This window comes from Helianthus annuus, chromosome 10 (genome assembly GCF_002127325.2).
Source record: "Helianthus annuus cultivar XRQ/B chromosome 10, HanXRQr2.0-SUNRISE, whole genome shotgun sequence".
Lineage (NCBI taxonomy): Eukaryota > Viridiplantae > Streptophyta > Magnoliopsida > Asterales > Asteraceae > Helianthus > Helianthus annuus.
This window is the reverse complement of record NC_035442.2, coordinates 78,229,205-78,246,988: the sequence shown is the minus strand read 5'-3', so window position 1 is coordinate 78,246,988 and position 17,784 is coordinate 78,229,205. Positions and strand designations below refer to the sequence as shown.

Genomic DNA, 17,784 nt, shown 5'->3' with positions numbered 1-17,784 from the left:
TCTGGGTTTAATCAAGTGTATGTGATTGAGAGGATGAATTGGGGAAGACAAAATGGAAAAAGACTAAAATACCCTCACATGCAAAGCATGTGAGGTAAGTTAACTAAGTTTTTAGATGAGGTTAGTGGTAAAGGTTGAACCTGTAGCAAAACATGAACATAAAGGTTGATTTTTACCAATTTTATAGTAAAAGATACAAAATACAATTTGAGTGTAAGATAAAGGTTGATTTCTTTAAGGGTGTACCTATTGGCACACCCATTTGCCTATCTACACACCTTAAAAGATGTTTTTTTGTCCTTATATACACACCCTGCAGTGTCGAACTGTGACCAAAACACGGCGTTTTGGTCCGGTTAACCAAACAAAGATTGACGGGTTTCTAACGGGTCTGTTGACCGGACCAAAACGCCGAGCTTTGGCCGCGTTTTGGTCCTGTCAACCAGACAAAAGACTGACACCCGGTCTGGTTGACAGGACCAAAACGCGGCCAAAGCTCGGCATTTTGGTCGGGTCAACAGACCCGTCAGACACCCGTCAGTCTTTGTCTGGTTAACCGGACCAAAACGCCGCGTTTTGGCCAAAGTTCGACACTGCAGGGTGTGCACATAAGGACAAAAAACACATTTTTGGGGTCACTATTTACACACCAAGGGCATGTTTGGGTAAGCTTTTTGAAACAACTTATTGGCTTTTTGAAAAGTTATAAGCTCTAAAAAGTCTGTTTGGCAATCAGATGTATGTGAGGGGAAAAGTGACTTTTCCAAAAAGTCACTAAATCCTGACTTTTCTAAAAAGCCATAAGCCCCTTTAAAAAGCTAAGCCAAACATGCCTCAAGTGAAGTGTGTAGATAGTTTGGGCCTTCTTCGTCTTACTTCTAACATGACATGACTATACAACTATAATTTCCTATCTATATATATATATAAATGAGATGTGATTTGGGCTAGGTGGCATTGGATTTGGGACATTTTTGCTGATGTGGCAACTAATATTTTTGAGTTTAGGAGGGAATTCTAAAATGCCTTCATCATTCACGATTTTAACAAAAAAGTGGCGGGATCCGGCTGTGATTCGGGTCACCCAATATTAAAAAACGGATCCTATATATCATCTTTACCAGACCACCATATCTCATAACCTCACTTTTCACAAACCCTACATACCATTTCCTAAATCTGCTTCTTCGTTTTTCAGAGATTCATCGTCCTTAGGTATGTTATTATGCCATTCCTTCTTTGTTTTCGTATTGTTAATCTAATACATCTTTGATTTTTTTCGATGTCATCAACTATCTTACATATTCAGATGAGATTCATAAGGACGACAATGTTTTGATGCTTATCTTCATCTTCATGTAAATGCTATTTGTTTCATGTTTCCAGATTTGAAGAGATCGATTTGTTTGCTGTTTAATAATGATTTACGATGTGTTTTGTCATATCTAGGGTTTGCTTGTGGTCTTTCGTATCCGTCAAAACCCTAATCGACCGGAGAAATCGTCAAAAGTTCTTCACAATATAGTTAGTTTCTTCTCTCAATTTTGTTATTCAATCATCTTTCATCCACATTCAATTTTACAAACCCTAAAGCTCATCTACGGTTTCATCTGTAATTAGATCTTATACTGTTTATTTATGTTATTAGATCTTATAGGAATTTTTTTTTGTTCAAAACCCATTCGGCAGATCTTAATTATTTTCGTTGTTATTTGTTTGTAGATCGTTCCACATAATTTGCAGGTATGTAATTTATATTAGATTGTTATTTATTGTAAATGTTTAATGTGAGTTTTTGATGATTTTTATGTTTTTTTTTTGTTGATCGAACCTGTTATATGTAAGTTTAATCAACAATCTATAAAAAATTTGTTCTTCATCTCCTTCTCCGCAGATGCTTATTGTTTGATTTTTTTTTTTTTTTTTTTGTTGTTTGTTGATGATGATTTTGCATTATCCGATTCCAATCATATGAAATGATATTTTGTTGATGTTTTGATTTTGTTCTCATATTACTCATATTTTTATTTACAGTCTTTTAGTTTGTTGTTGATGATGATATGTTTTGATTGTGTCCGATGTTTTTTGATTGTGTTGATGAAGATTTACAGTGGTCTGATATTTTTTCATCCGGTATAATGTTTTTGTCTTCGGAATATTGATTTTGTTTCTAAAAAATAAATATTTTTTATTTTTTTTTAAACCGTTTCTTTTTATTTTTGGATTTGGAAGTTTCTCAATTGATTAAATTATCTTTTAAAGCTTATTGATTGTTGATTTAGGAATATTGATTGTTTTTCTATAAATACTTTACTGTTTTATTTTTTTAAAAACCTTCATATATATTTTTCAGATATGCATCCCTTGCACAACAGTCCTTCATTTTTAAAGCTTATTGATGAAGATGACCCGATATTTTTGGTACGTTTATGTGTATTCTAATTACTAATCATATTTTAAGTAAACTGATATTTATCTTTTTTTTATTTTGTTTTAAACTTATAGCAAAGAAATGGTGATTTATATTTAGTATGATAATTTATGGCATTGGATGTTAGTGATATAATTTTCAGAAGAGTAAATTTCAAATTTCGTCCTTTATGTATGTCTAAAATATCAAATCATGTCCTTTGTCTTTAATATCTTCAAGAAACATACTTAATGTTTGAAAAACCATTCAGGTTATGTCCTTTACCCAAAACCTGGTTTGTTTTCCCAGTTAAGTCAGGTCATGTGAGAGGCACATGAGGGTATATTGGTCATTTTACCTAAATAAAATTATTTTATTTATTGTTTTTTAATAAAATTATTTTATATACATAATAAAATAATTTTAAAATTATATATGTATATATACTTGATATAATCAGAAGATTTGTCTTCTCTCTTCTCTCTTCACATTCTTTCTCCCTCTAGAACCACCACCACCACCCCACCACCGCCACCAACCCACCACCGCCACCACCCACCCCACTACCATCCACCTCTGATCAAACCAACACCATCACGACCTCCACCGTCACGGTCATGGTTCTGAACCACCTGCAACATCCGACGAACGGATCTAAAATCGAGCCCCAACCAAGAGACGAACGGATCTAAACCCACTGCCATAGCTCCGTACACCACCGCCACAGCTTCCTTGTCGACACAGATCCGCCCACCGCCCCGTCATAGCTCCGCCAGTTGTTGGATCTAAACCCACTGCCATAGCTCCGTACACCACTGCAACTTGAACGAAGATTCCACAACGTTCAACGATTGCAACACCGCCGTTCCGGCCAGTTCTCGACGACGCCGGTTCAACGATTGCAACAAACCACAATAACATGCTTCACAATCTCAGTTTCGCATATAGAGATTCAAGTGTCCTTCATGTCTCATACAAATAACCACTTACCTTCAACACACTAGCAAAATAATGAATAAAACGTACATTTTATGTTTAGATATGCTAGAATATGCTTCAGATTCAACAAACTTCACTCCAAAACGAAAAACCCCAAATTTGGAAATTAGGGTTCTTCACACAATGTTCTGATTTATTGCAATCGGGTGCGAATCGGATCAAACGAAGGTTAGAATCTTGTTCTTTGTGAAAAATCATTCAAAATCGGTTTGATTTGGTGGAGAATCAAGACAATTAGGGTGAGGTGTGGCTATGGAGGGCTTGAGAGCTAAGAAGAAGAAGATGATGATTGAGAGTTTGTGGGGATAATTTTGACCTAATTCGCACACAGACGTGTTTGTTGGATCGGATCTGAGTTTTTTTATGTTTAATATTGTGTTTCGGACCCATTTAGGTAAAATGACCAATATACCCTCATGTGCCTCTCACATGACCTGACTTAACTGGGAAAACAAACCAGGTTTTGGGTAAAGGACATAACCTGAATGGTTTTTCAAACATTAAGTATGTTTCTTGAAGATATTAAAGACAAAGGACATACTTTGATATTTTAGACATACATAAAGGACGAAATTTGAAATTTACTCTTTTCAGAATTCAAATTTTAAATTTTAAATTTTGAGGTTTCTATTTTAAATTTTAAATTTAAAATTTTGAGCAATTTTGAATTTCGTTAGTGATTTATTTTTCGTATGATAATTTTGCGGAATTAAGGTTTCTGTTTCTATAAATAAATGGTGTTACGTTTTTTGAAACCTCAAATTTAAAATTTTAAGGTTTCTATTTATATTTCCAGAATTTAAATTTTAAATTTAAAATTTTGAGCAATTTTAAATTTCGTTTATTTTTAGTATGATTATTTTCCGGAATTAGGGTTTCTATTTCTATTTCCGGAATTCAAATTTTAAATTTAAAATTTTGAGCAATTTTAAATTTCGTTAATGTTTTTTTTTGAAACCTCAAATTTAAATTTTAGTGATTTATTTTTAGTATGATAATTTTTCCGGAATTAAGGTTTCTATTTAAATTTTAAATTTAAAAGTTTTCCATTAATGTGTTTCATTTTAAATTTCGAATCTGTAAATTGAATTTAAATTTGAAAGGTTAGACTTTCCTAAGAAGTTTGCTTGATTTACGGGATTGGATATTAGTGATTTGATTTTCAGATTTTAAATTTTAAATTTTAAATTTTGAAGTCAATCATTATTTTAAATTTAAATTTTGAAGTAAACCATTATTGTGTTTGATTTTAAATTTTGTATGCTTTGTAATCTTGATGTTTTTTTATGAGATGCTTTGACTATATTATTTGTAATTTTAGGGATGCTTCGAGTCTTTGACTATTGTTTTTGTACTCGAGTTGCATATCTCACAAACTTTTTGTGTTTTGTAATTTTAGGTGAAGAGCTTCTTTCAGACTCCTTCCCCTACAAGGAACTATTGAATGGGTTCCTATGAGAAGTTGAAGAAAAGGTATATCTTGCACTGTTTTGTGAGTTATAATTTTTTGTATTTTAGTTATAATTTTTGTATTTAATTAGTTTTTAATTCTTTAAAGATGTCTTTAATTTCTTTTTAAATCTGTTTTTGTTTCTATAAATAGATTAGTGTTGTTAAAGATGATTTTTGTATTCGAAATTATGATTCAGTTTATGTAAATAGACTTTGTTTCTATAAATAGATTACCGTTATATTTTTTTTTAAACGATGGTTACTTCCTTTGCAGTTATGGATAATGAAAACAACGCTCCTTCGTTATTAAAGTCGATTGAGGACTATGATCCTATATTTTTCGAATTGTTCGTCGACCAAAAACAGGTTAGTTCAGTTTTGTTGGTGTTGTTTGTTTTTTGATATGTATAGTCTTTCTTTTTATTTTTGTCTTTAGGTGTTAATTTGAAATTTTATGTGATTATCTTTTGAAGTTCTTATGGTTTGTTTTGTGAGTTATATTTTTTTTGTATTTTGTTATGATTTTTGTACTTAGTTAATTGTTAATTCTTTAAAGATGTCTTTAATTTCTTTTTAAAGTTGTTTTTGTTTCTATAAATAGATTAGTGTTGTTAAAGATGATTTTTGTATTCGAAATTATGATTCGGTTTATGTAAATAGACTTTGTTTCTATAAATAGATTACCGTTATATTTTTTTAAAACAGTGGTTACTTCCATTGCAGTTATGGATCATGAAAACAACGCTCCTTCGTTGTTAAAATTGATTGGGGACTATGATCCTATATTTTTGGTATGTTTCTTAAGTTTTCAGTTTTGTGCACACAATAAGTTATTGCAACTTATATGTTTTTTTTTTTTTTTTTTTTTTTTTTTTTGTTTCGATTGATAGGAAATACCATATGATTTTGCAACCTTATTGTGGGGAGAACAACTTTCATATGTCAATGTCTTAAAATTATTGATGATGATTTATCGTGAGTTATTGAGTTATACTTTTTGTATTTAGTTAGTTGTTAATTCTTTAAAGATGCATTTGATTTCAATTTTAAACTTCATGTGTATATTTTAATGAATAAAGTTTTTGTTGTTTATATTTTCTAATTTAAACTTTTAATTAACTTCTAAATTTAATTAAATGAGTTTGTTTTGCAGGTTCGAACAACTTCATGTGTATATTTTATTATAAAAAATAAAAGTTTTTTTTTTGTTTCATGGGTCGTTCAGAGAGGCAAGTTTCTGCCTCCGGTTCTTGCCCGAAGTTTCTGACCTTACTCGCAACCCATTGACTACAACTTTCAATTCAAAACAATTATAAAAAAATTACGTTTGAAAACATGTATTTTTATTTTATTTAATAACATAACTTGATTAATATAAAGTAAATTTTTCTACCCGCGAAGTTCGCGGGTGATAACCTAGTACCTGTATATACACATTACACACATAACTACAAAATTAAACCAACAATTTATGACCATCCATACATCTAAGGTCAAATCTTTTGTCTCGCAAGTAACACAACTTAGGAACACCATTCATCAAATCCCCAACAAAATGTCAAACAATGCCGCCGGTGAACCACCGATCCCGGACCTCCAATTCTCCGACTTCCCGGAAGACGTACAACTCTGCATCCTCTCCTTCCTCACCCCTCCGGAAATCTCCTCATTCGCCTGCACATCCAAACGCTTCTTAACCCTCTGCCGGACCGACTCCAAGCTCTGGTTCTCCCTCTGCGACCGCCGCTGGGGATCCAAGACCCAGATCGCCAAATGGGGCTCCGGTTTGATCTCGTTCAAGCACCTGTACAGGACCCTTCAGGAGTACGAAAATCTAATCGGGTTCTGGCGATTGAGCAGCAGCCCGAGAACCCAGATTAATAGCCCCAATTCGATTCCGAACAAACCGCCGGCGTTGGTGTTTTTAGAGTGGGGCCAATCCTTTATTACCGGTTCTAGGGTTTTGCCTTCGGAGAATGGTGGGTATGATGTGGTAAAGTTGCCGTTTCTATGGATGGGTATTTCGCCAAAAGGGGAGATTGTTAATTTTCTTCAACCGAATTCAGGTTTGAAGTTGGATTCGAATTCGATTAAATTGTGTGAAATGGGTTCGGGTTCGGGTGAATTGGTGTGTGTGGATGTTAATTGTATGGGGGATTGTCATATTGTGATTGAGGAACGTGTGGGTTTTGGTGGGTTGAGGAATAATGGGAATGGGAATGGGGTGAGTGAGGATTTGATTGGATCGGGATCTCCGCCGGATAGGTTGACATCGGAGATGTATCAATATTTTGCGAATAGGACGAGTCCTGGGGGAGAACGGGCGTGGAGGAGGCAGAGGAGGAGGGAGAGAGAGAAGCAGGGGAATAAGAAATGGGAGTCTGAGCATTTTGTTAAGATTGTGAATTATTGTCCTACGAGTTCGAGGCCGTTGCAGGGTCTTTGGAAGGTAATTAATTAATTGCTTATAGTTGAATATGAAAACAATGAACATGGATTCTTTAGGGGTTAGTTTAATTTAAACAAACAGCATTGATATTGATACACTATCTAGACACCACTCACATGTCATACATGACATGACAAGGCGAAAATGGTCATATGACAGATGGAAAATAGACATATGGGTCGTTTAACAGGCGAAAAATGGTCATATGAGGGCGAAACAATACGTGCTGTATGATATATTTGATTGGAATCAAATGTGTAATTTGCCCACTTACTAAGTGATACAGCTTGTATGACCATTTTCGCCCTAACATACGGCTCGTATGATGTGGTGCACTGACACTTAGTGACTAATGTGACCACTAGCAATGTCATACGGCCAATATAACATAGTGCAATGACACAAAAGTGACTGATGTGACCACCGACAAAGTCATACGGCCCATATGATCATTTTCACCCTGTCATACCGCCCCGTATGATGTGGAGCACTGACACAAAAGTGATTGATATGACAACTGACAAAGTCATACGACCCGTATGATCATTTCGGCCCTGTCATACAGCCCGTATCGTCATTTTCGCTCCGTCATACGGCTCGTATGATGTTGGGCACCGACACAAAAGTGACTGATGTAACCACTGACAAAGTCATATGGCCCATATGATCCCCTGTCATATGACGTGTATGTTAATGCCCCCTGGTGTAACTATAGTAGGACCCTTCTTAAGATTGTTGCTGCAGGGTATTTGTGAAGACACAAATTTGGACTTTTATCTCGTGGCATATGATGACATTGGTGGTATAGCCTGTAGAAGAATCGGGGATTCCTGCAAACCTTTCTCCAGTTACGCACCTGTGTTTTGGACTTCCAACACTACATTTATCGAATCTCCATTTTCCTCTGAAGAAGAACACATCTACGAAACGCGTGAACATCTTCTTCCACCTGGAGACATACTATGTTCAGAAATGGAATCTGTGTCACGCATTCTTTACATAAATTCAAGCTACGATCTAGTGCTTCCAGGACTAGCGGGCCCCACTTCCGTGAACCCTCATCAAGTGGAGGGAAGGATTTGGGAGTATGGTGATGGAACATTTGGGTTCGGGTTTCTTCGTGATAATCATATTATAGACCTGAAGCATATTGCAATGGATGGGTGTCTGTTAGACGCAATTCAACCATTGTAATGTTTGATAATCCTTGCCGATGCAAGGATTGATGATTGATAGTCTAGATTGACAAGTTAAAATTTCTTTAATGATCTGTTCAATTTCAGGATCTTTGCACATTCTGTATTTGTTGTTCATGTTTATGCATAATTGTGTATTATACTTTGTAAATGCTGTTATTGGATTATTTTCTGTTTTCTAAGCACAATGTCTTGAAATCTTGCTAAAATAATTTTTATTTTATTTTTATCAAAGGTTTCTTACCAATATTCGATAGCTCATGAGTCGAACTGAGGTCGAGCTTGCATTAAACCTGTATTAACATTTCAAAATTTTCAACAGGAAGCATAACACTCTTAAATCCAATATATCGAAGTGTCACAAGCAAAGCAAAGCAAAGCAAAACACAACAGACTTGCATATCTTTATCAATCATACAACACCAATAACAAAAACATAGGTTGCAAAAGGTTATAAGATGGTCATCAAAGTAACATTCAAGGTGCGGTTTCTCCGACCCTTGCAGAACGCTCACCCTCGAGTTGGCTCAGGTTACCCTTCTCTTTGATGAGTTGGGTGTGGTGGTGTCTGCAGTAGAGATGACCTTCATGCGCGATATAATTCGATGGGCTGATTGTACAACCTCCATGGCTACATTTAAAGCAACTTTTGTGGTATGCAGTTCCGTTCACAGAAACCTAATTCAGTTCGATGCAGACAAATTTAGCATATAGAAAAAACGGATGAACCTGTTTTCAGCTCGAAAGATCTTACCTTTTCGGTTGGGTAAACTGTGTTCTTACACCCCAAACACTTATCTTTCGTTCCCACAAACATACTCGAGACTTTATTTGCCATTGGTTTCTGTTAACCGATTCAAGATTCATTATTAGTTTTAATTTCCAAACAAAACAGATCAGATCTAGATCGCGTTCGATTAAAGTTATACCTCGCCATCAATGGTTTTCGGTTGCTTCACAATCTTCGGTGTGCCTGAAAGATGATTTAAAATTTAAAAAAGCAGTGAAGTTGAACATGGGTAGTGTACTATTAAATATGGTTTACCTTCAAAGCTCTTATCCAAACTACCAGTTTTCTTGAACAGCTGATCAAAGTGTGGCCTGCAATAAAGAACACCCTCAAAGGAGTTGTAGTTACTGAGCTGCAAACCACCAAAATTTGACAAAAATCAGTTAATATTTGCAAACTCATAGTCATTGAGGCATTGGATCGAACACCTTATGTGCAGATGTAAAAAAAAACCTTTAGTGTGCCATTGCAATGGTGGCATCTGAAGCAAGCTTTGTGAAACACCCTGTTATCAGCAGTGAGTTTGTCCACCAAGTAGACAGTCTTGTCACATGCCATGCATTTCTGGGTAGTGCCTGCAAATGCCATTGGAATGTTGATTGATGTTGGGATGTGTGGAGTGGAGTGGATGAAGGATGATAATGTTATGTTGGATTGGGGGTTGAAGAAAATGAACACATGATAAGGGGATCCATGACAATCATTTTGTCTGAATTCTTAAGTAATCAACCACCTGTAACCACTCATTTCTTCAAATGAATTCCAACTAAGCAACAATCTGTCACCTTATGGAGGCCCATTAGTTGGTTTTTAAAGTTATTATTATTATATATTTTGAATTCATCATCTTGTTGATAATTGTTTTATAAAGTGCTCAATAATTTCATATATATATATTGCAATAATGGTTTAGTATATGTATTAGTTTTTTTTTCATTAATTTAAGCTAATTCCTATTGTTAACACATAGTAACATGATTTTTCATTTATTTAAGTTAGATATCATTAATTGGTAACATTTTTTATAGGTTCTACATTTAGGTTGATTTTTTCTGTATAATGACTTTAAATGATAAAATGAGTAGCGTAAATCAAACATTTTATAATACGATGTTTAATGTTTTATTTTAAAGGTATGCATTAACAGTCATTATTTGGATTACTGCTATGAACGTTTGTTTGTTTATGCTTAAAGTCAGTCAGTTTAAATTAAACTTAGAAGTCGAGTTAACAATTTTTTTTTGGGTAAAGGGTTACCCCGGTAAATTTTATAAATCACCAAAATAAAAGAACAGGGTGTGCCAAAACACTGACACACACTACAATTCAAGACAACCACGACAAAAACAAAGCCCACAAACACGACAACCAAAAAAACAAAGAACAACCCGAAACAATAAACACGACCACCTACAAACTAACTATCTAAAGACCGCCCATCGATATGCTTAACCCGGGTCTTCATTCAGCGCCCTTGCTGGGATCTGCCACTTCGTCACAACTCGATTGTAATCCACATGCTTTTGAAGCTTGAAATCCATCAACCGAAGCCGGACCGTGTTTTTAATCTTCTCGGTAACCTGATTAACCGAACAATGAGTTCTGGTGAAGAGCCGGTTGTTGCGTTCTTGCCAGATGAAATAAGCCACAGCTGCTACCACCAACTTACACACCACACGATCTAATGTTTTTGAATTTGCGTGCTGATCCATCCATTCCGAAATAGAATCCCACGACCCACTCACATTGTCCATATCAACCATAGTCTTTACGTTCTTCCAGACCTGTGAGGCAAAAACACAAGAGAAAAAAAGATGATCTCTTGAATCTCGGCCATGCTGGCAAAGAGGACAACACATGAGCCTTAAATTTGTTTCACTACCCGCTTCCCATACTCGCAACCAATCCTGGGTTCTCAGCTTATTTTTTATAACCAACCAAAGGTGAAATGAGTGTCGAGGGATACACTGACTAAACCAAACCATATTCGCCCAACTGCTAGGAGTGTCTCGGGTACGAATACTGTGCCACACTTCCAACGAGCTAAACTGGCATCGATTACCCTCCGAATCCTTCCAAATCGTTAGATCCTGTAGCTGAGGAGTAAGCATATCAAGTGTCAACCCAATCAAAACTGGATAGAGATCATACCAAGCTTGCGGCCATTTCCATTCACCATTATCATCAAGTAAGTCCGCAACCGAGGAACTGAGATTAAAGCCCGCATTTGCAATACGTCTTGGAGTTATCATCGACCTGAGAGGACTCAAGTGACACCAGTTATCACTCCAAGCATTCGTTTGCCTACCAGAACGAATGACTTTCCAAACGAACGGCCGAACAATGTTACGAATGGATAGAATCTTCCTCCACCCCCAACTCATACTACCCCTGCATTGAATCTCCCAGAAATTTTGATCCTTCATTTTATAATCATAGATCCATTGCACCCATAAAGACTTGCGTTTGACCAGGATGCTCCAAATATGATTAGTGATTAAGGCTTTGTTTACATCCCCAATTCGTCGGATTCCTAGGCCCCCCTCCTGTTTCGGAAGACAGACATCATTCCACGCAACCTTAGCCTTAACCTTACCAATATTACCTGCATTCCAAAGAAAGCGACGCAAACGTTTCTCCAGGTCATTAATGACACGAGCCGGAATAATAAAAACCGAAGCCCAATAGATATGCATGGCTGACAGGACCGAGTTGATAAGCTGAAGTCTTCCCGCGAAAGATAGAGTTTTGGTCATCCAATTGTTGATCCTTTTGTCCATTCGTTCAACTAGGACTTTACAATGACTAGCAGACAATTTAGATGTGATCAACGGCACACCTAAATAACGAACAGGCAGAGAACCTTCCTGGAATGGCATAATATTTAAAATTTCCTGCCGAATATGCTGAGGAACATTACAGAAAAACACCGTGCTTTTAGCAAGATTCGGAACTAGCCCCGACATGCTCGTGAAATCCTCCAAAGCGGTCTTGATCTTGCTAACCGAGAAGGTACTTCCATGCACAAAAATAAACAAGTCATCTGCAAATGATACGTTTATTATTTTTTGTTTCTTACAGTGAGCATGGTTGTCACACCCCCAAAATCCACCTGCGGAGTATCACCGCTTGGGAGCGTGACTGACCAGGATCAAGCCACCAATCATATAGAACATTGTATTAAGTAAAAGTAATTGCAATATAATCCAAACCCAATCCATATGAAAGGTGTTTCCAAAACATAAGTAAGTTATCATTGTTTAGCGGAAGCGTATAATCAAAACCCAACATAAGTAAGTACGAAATGTCATAAGTGTTTAATAAGGTAATCACGATCCAAGCCCACAACGACCCGCTCCTCCATGTGCAAGCTCCATATACCTAACGACCTGCAAGGCATGTAACAGAGGATCAACAACTAGTTGAGCGAGTTCACAGAAAGTAAATGCGTAATAGTAAGTTCGTTTGTAACAGGTGGCTCTACTGGGCCGTTAGTACGTTCTATTGGTGGGGGCTTCCCATGTTGTATAACCACTAGACTACTCGTAACCATAAGTATCCTTCACAACCGAGGATAGTAATAAGCATAAGTATCCTTCACATCCGAGGATAGTAATAAGTATAGGTATCCTTCCCAACCGAGGATAGTAGTGAGTATAAGTATCCTTCACAACCGAGGATAGTAGTAAGTATAAGTTCACGTAGGTCTTACGTGAGTATCCTTCACATCCGAGGATAGTAATTTAGTATAAGTATCCTTCACAACCGAGGATAGTAATTGATATATGTGTACGTAGATTGCACGTACGTGTCCTGCACAACCGAGGACGAAGGTATGGTAGTCTAGAAATAGTGTAAGTACAGTTCTATTCAATCACAATCCATCAATCCCAATTCCCGTGCCTTGGGAATCCCATGCCTTAGTAAGGGTGTGAACTCACCTTGGTTTTGCTCGGTATGCTATGCTCTAGGGTTTATCAAACGTCTAAGTCCGTTACACACCACCTAGGATATGTTGCACATAATACGATGTGAGTGTTTGCATCCAATTAGGGTTTGCGAGTGATTGGTAACCAAGCAACTATGTCTTGTGTGTGTATTGTGTACATGATGATATCACATAGAATGGTCACACATGCACGATCATACGATTGCGTTCAATATCATACACTCATATACATAGAATCATATATCACGTAGTCAGTTCATCGCATTCACATAATTCATGCGTGATGTCTTTGCTTCCACATTTCAGTCTAACATGGAGGTTAACGTATTTGTCAGTATTAACATACTTCGTACATTCATCGGCGTTATTAACATAACAAGTTTAACGGAATTTGTGGCTTCATTCTAATCATGCAGCCTGAACAGATTTCACATTAATTAACAAGCAACTCATGGCTTCACATTAAACATCACACAACGTCGGACGGGGCTTGCCCTACTTAGAAACTCGGACAGTGTGGGGGGGGGGGGTTTCCCCTGTTTAAACTCGGACAAGAACAAGGGTGAGGGCTGCCATGTTAAGCTCGGACCTGGGGAATCCTTTCACAAGGTCGGACCACTAAAGCATGAACAAACTCGGACCCTTTGATGCATCATTCTAAACTCGGACATCACAACCATACACTAAATCTCGGACATGCATTCATTACAAACTCGGATCACTTATACCTTACATAAAGTTGGACTCATCAACATTAATAAACTCGGACCATATGCTTGATGGACTAAACTCGGTCCTATGCTTGTTAAACTCAGACCTATGATAATGGGAATCAAACTCGGACCTTGAGGGTTAATCATAAAGTTCGGACCTGATTAATAAAAGGTCGGTCACTTCTTTCATTTCATAAACTCGGACCACATTAGCTGAATGTAAAACTCGGGCATTTATATGTGAGGAAACTCGGACAAGGAACATCATAATATACTCGGTCATGTAACATCATAATAAACTCAGACATGTAACATCATAATAAACTCAGACATGTAATATCATAATAAACTCAGACATGCTACCCCTTGTTAAACTCAGACAAACAAATGTTCATATTCCAGTTCGATCGTAGCAGTTACATTCTTAATTTCATACGAACAGAAACCCTAAATTCATCACTTTTGCATAGCAGGAAATCATTTTAACAGTTAACAACTTCATATTACCAAGCATATTTTGCCATCAACAATGATTTTACGACTAACCATTATCATAACACGATAATCAAGATTCAATTCAGCAAATACAGGACCATTATATCAAGAACTAGGGTTTGCAAGAATTACAAGAATCAAGAATAGATGTCAAATCAACAATCAATAAACAATGATTAGCAATTACCTTGTGTTGATCCTAGAGAAAGAGAGGAATCAAACTTGTGATGTCTTGCCAATGATTGGGTGATGATTTCCAGAGAATTGTGAACTACGTGCTTGGATTTTTGTGTGTGTGTGGTTTAGTGAAGGATTAGGGTTAAGTATAATTAAGTTTTCACTAATTACTCAATACACCCTGAATAATTATCTTTTACACAAGCATACCATCTTACAAGCATTTCACAGTTTGACCACCAAGTTCACATAATTGGCAAGTCTATCACAATTAATCAAACAACCATGCATAATCACACAATACGATTCATTGTATCAAAACGTATAAAGTTCCATAGCAATAAATTGTGTAAATAATTAACTACCCAAACAATGAACGTGCAATAAATGCGAAATAGAATCTTGGAAATTCGAGTTGTCACATTATCCCCAACTTAAAAGAAATTTCGTCCCGAAATTTGGTGCGCACTCACTGAGGAAGCTAGGTAAGTTATATCGTTCACTGGTTTTCCTGGGGTGTCACATCATCCCCCCGTTGATTTGGAATTTCGTCCCGAAATTCCGCAGTAGTAGCTTCAGCCTCAGTAGTGGGTGCATTGGTTCCGAATAACTGGGGTACTTTTCTGTCATCTGATCTTCGCGTTCCCAGGTGTACTCTGGGCCACGTCGGGAGTTCCCACGAACTCGAACAAGAGGGACTCTCTTGTGTTTGAGGACCTTAACATCCCGGTCCGTTATTTCAACTGGTTCCTCGACGAACTGCAACCGCTCGTCGATAGTGAGTTCCTTAAAAGGAATTATGGGGGTCTCATCTGATAGACACTTCTTCAGATTCGACACGTGAAATACATTGTGAACTGCACCGAGTTCAGCTGGTAGGTTTAGCTTGTAGGCTACTGGGCCTATTCTTTCAGTGATTTCGAACGGTCCAACATACCGTGGATTGAGTTTGCCTTGTTTACCAATCGAACCACACCCTTCCAGGGTGAGACTTTAAGTAGCACTCGATCCCCAACTTGGAATTCGAGCGATTTTCTGCGTTTGTTTGCGTAAGCTTTCTAACGGTCACGAGCCACCGCCATGCGTTGTCGTATCTGTGCAATCCTTTCCGTAGCGTCAACTACCATTTCTGGGCTTGTAATCTAACTATCCCCCACCTCTGCCCAACCGAGAGGTGACCGGCATTTACGTCTGTACAATGCCTCGAATGGAGCGGCTTGTATGCTGGTGTGATAACTGTTATTATATGAAAACTCCACCAAAGGGAGGTGCTTTTCCCAGCCGTTGCCGAAATCGATAACACACGCCCGAAGCATGTCTTCAAGAGTCTGGATCGTTCGCTCAGACTGCCCATCCGTCTGAGGATGATATGCTGTGCTCATGTCTAATTGTGAGCCGAAAGATTTGTGCCTCGCTTGCCATAGCTCTGACGTGAATCGTGCATCCCGATCCGAAATGATGGAGGTGGGCACCCCGTGCCTTGAAACAACTTCTTTAAGATAGCTGCCTGCGAGAGTGGAGAACTTATCCGTTTCCTTTATAGCTAGGAAGTGTGCAGACTTGGTGAGTTGATCCACGATTACCCATATTGTATCGTTCCCACGCTGAGATCTAGGTAGGCCTGTAACAAAATCCATGGAAATTTCTTCCCATTTCCATTGAGGTATCTTAGGCTGTTGAAGTAGGCCTGGGGGTTTCTGGTACTCTGTCTTGACTCTCGCACAAGTCAAACATTTGCCGACGTAAATTGCAACGTGGGCCTTCATGCTAGGCCACCAATATGTAATTCTGATATCGTGGTACATTTTATCCGACCCTGGATGTACCGAGTAGCGAGACTTGTGTGCTTCAACCATCACAAGTGCTCGTAAACCGCCGTATAGTGGGACTCAAATACGTCCAGTTACATAGTAGGCGCCGTCTTCCCTTTGTTCTAATCGTTGCCTTGAGCCACGCAAAGCTTCATCCTTTACGTTTTCCGGTTTCAATGCTTCCACCTGAGCATCTCGTATTTGTGCAGGGAGATCAGACTGAATAGTGAGCTACAAAGCTCGTACCCGCCTAGGTAGAGTGTCTTTTCGACTGAGAGCATCAGCCACAACATTGGCTCTGCCTGGATGGTACTCGATAGCGCATTCATAATCGTTAAGCAGCTCGACCCATCGTCGTTGACGCATATTCAATTCCTTCTGCTTGAAGATATGCTCGAGACTCCTGTGATCGGTGTAAATTGTGCACTTGGTACCGTACAGGTAGTGTCGCCATATCTTGAGCGCGAAAACAACAGCTCCCAGCTCTAAATCGTGCGTCGTGTAGTTCCGTTCATGAATCTTGAGTTGACGAGAGGCGTAGGCAATAACTTTATCCCGCTGCATCAATACGCAACCAAGACCCTGTATCGATGCGTCACAATAAACCACGAAGTCGTCTGTGCCCTCTGGCAATGAGAATAGGTGCACTGCAAAGCCTATCCTTTAAGTACTGAAAAGCGGTTTCCTGGGACTCTCCCCAACGGTAGGGGACACCTTTCTGTGTCAGCAGTGTAAGTGGCTGAGCAATCTTTGAGAAATCTTTGATAAACCGTCTGTAGTAACCCGCCAAACCCAAGAATTGGCGTATTTCCGTTGGTGTACGTGGTGCAGGCCAGTTCCTGATCGAATCTACCTTGGATGGGTTGACATGAATCCCATCCCTGTTCACCACATGGCCTAAGGAGTGGACTTCACGAAGCCAGAAGTCGCATTTTGAAAACTTGGCGTACGGTTGTTCCTTTCGAAGAAGTTCCAAGATAAGACGCAGGTGCTGCTCGTGTTCCTCTTGACTCTTGGAGTAGATCAGGATGTCGTCGGTGAAAACGGTGACGAACTTCTCTAGATAGGGTTTGCACACCCTGTTCATAAGATCCATGAAAACTGCAGGTGCGTTCGTAAGCCCGAATGGTATGACAAGAAACTCGTAATGGCCGCAGCGAGTTCTGAATGCTGTCTTGGAGACGTCCTCATCCTGGACTCTCAGTTGATGATAACCAGTCCTTAGATCAATCTTGGAGTAGTAACTCGATCCTTGTAACTAGTCGAATAAGTCGTCAATGCGTGGAAGAGGATAACGGTTCTTCACTTTGACCTTGTTCAGTTCACGGTAATCAATTTCACAT

The 17,784-nt window shown here is 38.1% G+C and overlaps 2 protein-coding genes and 1 long non-coding RNA gene across 3 annotated transcripts; 2 read left to right on the top strand and 1 right to left on the bottom strand.

Moving 5' to 3' along the window:
- The first annotated feature begins 1,700 nt into the window (after window positions 1-1,700).
- Window positions 1,701-5,181, top strand: LOC110882194. Its single transcript, XR_002560019.2, has 4 exons — window positions 1,701-1,743; window positions 2,354-2,421; window positions 4,809-4,882; window positions 5,136-5,181. It is a non-coding gene; the product is annotated as an uncharacterized LOC110882194 (long non-coding RNA).
- A 1,021-nt stretch (window positions 5,182-6,202) lies between these two features.
- LOC110885410 (F-box protein At3g12350) lies at window positions 6,203-8,694 on the top strand. The gene is made up of 2 exons (XM_022133100.2): window positions 6,203-7,310; window positions 8,055-8,694. The coding sequence occupies exons 1-2, from the start codon at window positions 6,333-6,335 to the stop codon at window positions 8,502-8,504; spliced, it is 1,428 nt and encodes a 475-aa protein (XP_021988792.1). The 5' UTR covers window positions 6,203-6,332; the 3' UTR covers window positions 8,505-8,694.
- A 116-nt stretch (window positions 8,695-8,810) lies between these two features.
- Window positions 8,811-10,090, bottom strand: LOC110885411 (LIM domain-containing protein WLIM1). The gene is made up of 5 exons (XM_022133101.2): window positions 9,750-10,090; window positions 9,552-9,648; window positions 9,436-9,479; window positions 9,261-9,350; window positions 8,811-9,184 (listed from the first exon to the last, which is right to left on the bottom strand). The coding sequence occupies exons 1-5, from the start codon at window positions 9,882-9,884 to the stop codon at window positions 8,984-8,986; spliced, it is 567 nt and encodes a 188-aa protein (XP_021988793.1). The 5' UTR covers window positions 9,885-10,090; the 3' UTR covers window positions 8,811-8,983.
- Window positions 10,091-17,784: the final 7,694 nt, after the last annotated feature.

Coding starts and splice junctions, on each gene's coding strand:
- LOC110885411 (XM_022133101.2), bottom strand. CDS start 9,884: ATGGCATTTGCAGGCACTACCCAGAAATGCATGGCATGTGACAAGACT. Junction 9,351..9,435: donor CGAAAACCATTGATGGCGAG/GTATAACTTTAA, acceptor ATCGGTTAACAG/AAACCAATGGCAAATAAAGT. Junction 9,185..9,260: donor CAGTTTACCCAACCGAAAAG/GTAAGATCTTTC, acceptor GAACTGAATTAG/GTTTCTGTGAACGGAACTGC.
- LOC110885410 (XM_022133100.2), top strand. CDS start 6,333: ATGACCATCCATACATCTAAGGTCAAATCTTTTGTCTCGCAAGTAACA. Junction 7,311..8,054: donor CGTTGCAGGGTCTTTGGAAG/GTAATTAATTAA, acceptor TTGTTGCTGCAG/GGTATTTGTGAAGACACAAA.